Genomic DNA, 5,046 nt, shown 5'->3' with positions numbered 1-5,046 from the left:
TACAGGATGGCCCACTCTCAAGGCTCTGACCTTTCAAGATATAACACGTTTCCATTCATATAGATAAAACGTTGCAGAACAGAGAATAACATCTGTCTTGTTGGAGGTTTATAGGAACATCCTGACCTGACCTACATGTACAGTACGGTGCAAGAACAAAGGATTCCAGCACCAAGAAGTTTGCAACAAGCAGCCACACCCCCTCCCCCTTAAATATATAAGAAGTTTGAACTCTAACTCAGGTAAGATGGTTCTTTGGGACACTAGTTCACCATCTTCTCGCTCTGCTGGCTTTCTGAATAAAGTCATTATTCCTGGCCCCAACGTGTCATCTCTCAATTTACTGTCCTGCTGTGCGGCCAGAGTGTGAGCTTGTACTCGATAACACGCTGAGAACCAAGGTTAGAATCTGGGAGCTGCACTTGAGTGCATTTGAACTAGGTCTTCTCTAAGCCTGAAATTGCTCCTCTATGAAATGGAAATACAAGCCAAGAGCACAGCACCTGATGCAGAGTCGGCATCCCCAAACCGCAAACTCCCGCCTGTCATTTCACACAGACCCAGAGTAAAGTCTGGTCAGTTGTACGGACACACCGGAAGCCAGGGGCATGGCTGGGCCAATACCCAGTTCTTTCCATTTCTCTTCAAGTGCCTTCCAATTTTCCTTCCTAACTCCTTGCCCTAAGAACCTGTTTCTCAGGTTTCCCACACCAAAACAAACAGCACCATGATTTATTCCTTCTCTGATGCCACAGTGGAAAGAGAGCTGGGGAAAAGGGGAAACATTGTCCTAACAGCTCCTCCTTGACTCACACACACCCACAAGGATATGTTTTTCTTCTTTCTGCTAAAAGACATTTTAAAAAACTCTTTGCTCCAGTACATTTTGTGTGTCTCCATGAAAGCCCACCAGGCCCCTCTTCTGAGGCCTTGAGGGGCTACTGATCATGGACCCCTTCCTTCCTGGCACACAGGAGGATCTGACTTTAAATATCTGCATGACAAGAAAAGTTTGGAAAATGAAGCGAGTTCTCTGCAAGGGAATTGGTATTTAGGATGATCAATCAAGTCTCAGGAAATCTGTGAAGCCGGATTTTCTGAATCAGACAAACAAGCCAGCCGGTCCAGCCATGTTTCTGTGTTAAGAAACAGATCCACCAGGGCAAACACGCCAGCACTACCTTGGGGCATGCTGAGAGCTCCAGTTTCTTAAGACTTGGGTAGGAAGTCACTTTGGAGGAATAGAGTCCCAGCCTGTGTGTGTTCCTGACAGCCTCGTTTCTACAAAGGAGGAGAAAAATGGTAACACAATCTAATTGCCTGAGAAAGGTTCTCCAGGATAAAGATGGGCTAGATAAGGATGCTGCCTTTCATCTTCACAGAACTGGGTCCTTCTCAAAGGACTTTCACCTGTCCCATATTACCTAACTGGACCCTCAGATTTCTCAGTGTTATCTCCATTCTACCCAAGCTATTTTGTGACTTGGCCAGCCATCGCACAGCTGCCACTGCAGAACATACCCAGCCCTTCTGACTGCTAGGCTAGCAGTCTTTTGACCATAACCCAAGTCCCCAAAGCAGAGAGAAGAAACATGCAGAGGCTCAGATCCATGCCTCTTCAGCCTCAACGAAGTGAGGTTCACACTCTTACGGCAAGCCTTGAGTTTAGAGGACCGTGGGCGGTGACGGGGGATGGGGAGGGGTGAGGTGGAAGCGGGGGGCGGGGGTGGTGGCGAGGGCGGCTCCCAGGAGGCCCTCCACCCAGGACTCACTCAGAAAGATGATGGTCTGCCTCCGGGCACTCCTGCTCTCCTGGCTCTCCGACTTCCTCACCTGCAGCTGCTGCCCCTGGGCGGCCAGCGTGCCCTGCTTACTCCTCGTGAGCACCTGCATCATGCTCCAGCACATGAAGGCCACGGAGACCAGGACCACGAGGTAGATGACGAAGGCACCGAAGATGCTGGACTGGAACACGGTCCACCGGCTGGAGAGGTTGGTACAGATGGACATGTTGGAGCTCTGAGGCTGCTCGTGGTGGCGGGTACGCGAGCGGTTGCACGTGAGACCGCGATGACTGGGCACGTTCGCCAAGGGGTACTCGACTCCCATGGCAAAAAGCAAAGGCAACGCCACCAGGGCGGAGGTGACCCAGACGAAGCCAATCAGTAGCTTCACCTGGCAGGGCCCCGACATGGCCTTGTACCGGAAGGGGTGGCAGATGGCGATGTAGCGCTCGAAGCTGAGGGTCAGGATGTGCAGCAGCGTGGCGTAGCTGCAGGCCTCGAAGAGGAATGCGTGAAGCTTGCAGGGGGCAGCGTAGCTGGGCGTGGTCAGGGGGTTCCAGATGACGCTGTAGAACTCCACGGGCATGCCGATGACGAAGACCAGGATGTCGGAGCAAGCCAGGCTCACCATGTGATCCGCCACCCCCTTCTGCAGGTAGCCCTTCTTCTGCAGCACCTGGGTGACCCGAATGGTGACGCTATTCCCCAGGATGCCCACAACGAAGATGGCCAGGTACACCAGGATAAGGGTGATTTTGACCCAGGAGGCCACCTCGAACCCGGGAACGTGGCTGTGATCGATGACATGGGAGCAGTCACTGCCAGGACGGCTGGGCGAAGCCATGCAGAAGACGGCCAGCCAGGCCGCAGCGCCCAAAGACCTTCTGAACTCCCTCTCCTCCTCCCTGCGCGGCCGAGGACTCACTAGAGTGGGTGCGGGGCTTTCTCGAGCTCACCTAGAAAAGGTAACAGGCTTCCGGGTGCTTTCACGGAAGCAGCCCAACCTAGCCGAGGCTGGAGGCGTCCGAGGGTGGGGTTTGGGGGGTGGTGTCTGGGCGAGGCGGGGAGAGCGCGGAGGAAGGAGGTTCCAATCTTGCTGCAGCCAGTCAGCCCGCAGCCGCCAGCGCGCAGACCCTTCCCTTCTCTGTCCCGGGCGCTCCCCTCGCGGCTGCCCGGCCCTGGCGCGCCAAACCCACCCTCCTGGAGCAGCGTCTCCCGAACGGCTGGAGGCGGGGTGGTCAGCGATTAATCATTAACCGCCGCCGCCTGTGCTCCCGGCCGCAGACCCAGCCCAGCGGGGGCGTGCTCAGCTCACAGGCATGGTCCCGAAACCACATCTCGGCCCCGGAGCGCGGCGCGACGGGTGGCCCCATCCCCCTCGCCGCCCACGCGGCCGCCGCCGACTCAGCGTCGCCGTCCGGTCCCACGCGCGTCCCACCGCCTTGCGGAAGCTGGAGTGCGCTCCCGGGCTTGGGCGGGGAGAGACCAAGCTGCCCCCTCCTGCCCTGCGGTCCCTTCGAAGGTTTGCGCCACCACGGCCAGTTTGGGGGGCGGGGGACGGCTGGACCCGGGCGCCCGCCTCGGTCGCTGGCCGTTTGGCGGGGCCGCCCTGGCGCAGCCAACGAGCTCTCGCCTCCTTGGTGCCCTGCCGTCGGGCCCCGGGGTGTTGGCACTGGACGGTCAGGCTGTGCGCTGGCTGGAGCCGCTGCTCCAGCAAGTCGCCCCCCCTGCAGGCCACTAGGTCCCCAGAGAAGCCCTGCAGTTCCCCAAAGCCTCCCGGGCGTTCTGCGCAGGGCCTGCTTCACCTTCCTGCCGAGGGACCCGAGAAGCGCGGCTCCCTCTTTTAAGTTGCACTCCACAGCTCAGGCCCCTCTCCCGGCGGCAGCGGCGGGAAGTGCTTAATTGGGGACATGTATATGGAGGAGGGTGGCACCATCCGCCAGGATGCCCCTGGTGGGAAGCGCGTCCTCCCAGGGAGCTGCGACCAGGACATCAAGGGCGGTAGGAGGGAGGAAACATGGCCATAAAGATCATGACAGTTTCGCTCTTCTCAGAAGAGGAAAACCTCTAGTGGGCCCATCTTCATCTTCTAAAGTCAGAAGGAACCTTGCAGGGGGAGGTAGGGGGCTGTCCTATGCATTGCAGAATATTTAGCATCTTCCACATGTCCCATGCTGAATAGTGACAGCCAAAATGTCTCCAGACGTTGGCAACTGTTCTCTGAGGGGGCAAAACTGCCCCCGGTGGAGAACCACTGCCTTGAAGGAAGAAAATAGGACCTCTTCATGTGTTCATCCTGAGGGCGTAGCACAGGCCTGTCCAGAAAAGCATTCTTAGATTATCACAGCCACTGCCCTGCGATGTGATCGTTTTAAAGATGAAAACACTGAGGTGTCCAGAGGATAAGTGCTTCCCTGAGGCCATAATAAAGTGAGTGAGGGACTTGAAAACCCAGATCCGTCAAACCCTGAGTATACCCACACTCCTAACAGGGAGGGAATTCTGGGAGCACAGAAGGTGCTCAGGAGCTGAGTCCAGAACAATACACGTAGAGAAACAGGGACTGTATTTTCTGAACCCAACACTGGGCCTGTGGTTTGAGGCCCTCAGCGAATGTTTGATTTTGACACTGTCTCAGAGGAAACCAAAAATGTTGTATGGCCACTGCAGCTTTACAGTTAGCACCCTAGGTGGCTATAGCTATTTTTTCTCTCCCTTCTCTGTTAAATTACAAGCTATAAGGCCGGGAAATCTCTCTTTTCCCTCTCAGACACTACTCCACAGAGGCCTAAGTAGTACGTTTTGCCAACCCCCCCCTTCCCCCCACCGTTTGTGCTATTTGACCTACTTGCTGGAGGAGAAACTCTTAACTCATTGCCTCATTGGTGAACTGTGCTTTAGCTACATGACCTCAATTGCCTTACAGCTGCCCCACAAAGCTCACAGGGTAAGCATGGACTCTTGGAGCTTTCATAACTACAGATTAGAATCCTGAGTGGACTCTGCAAAAGGCCCTGACTGGTTATTTGCTGTCCCAGAGTGACTGAGAAAAAGGGCTAGGAAGACCCCACCACCAGCAGCAGCATACAAACACATCCCTGGCCCTGCCCACTTCTTTCTTCTAAAGAGGAAACAAGCCAGGAACCTCACACGTTTTCCTCAGCCCTGCCACTGATTCTTCCTTCGAAATGCTCCTCTTGGTCATTCTCTGAGCCCCTCTTACTTGCCAGGCACTTTCCCATAATTCATTTCTTTCAGTCCT

The 5,046-nt window shown here is 55.5% G+C and overlaps 1 protein-coding gene across 1 annotated transcript; it reads right to left on the bottom strand.

Moving 5' to 3' along the window:
- Window positions 1-1,665: 1,665 nt before the first annotated feature.
- On the bottom strand, window positions 1,666-3,111 carry LOC131750260 (G-protein coupled receptor 39). The gene has a single exon (XM_059052752.2). It carries the CDS (start codon window positions 2,626-2,628, stop codon window positions 1,666-1,668), a length of 963 nt encoding a protein of 320 aa, XP_058908735.2. The 5' UTR covers window positions 2,629-3,111.
- Window positions 3,112-5,046: the final 1,935 nt, after the last annotated feature.

Source organism: Kogia breviceps, chromosome 2, assembly GCF_026419965.1.
Source record: "Kogia breviceps isolate mKogBre1 chromosome 2, mKogBre1 haplotype 1, whole genome shotgun sequence".
Lineage (NCBI taxonomy): Eukaryota > Metazoa > Chordata > Mammalia > Artiodactyla > Physeteridae > Kogia > Kogia breviceps.
Note: the sequence above shows the minus strand (reverse complement) of the source record. Positions and strands in the feature narration are given on the sequence as shown.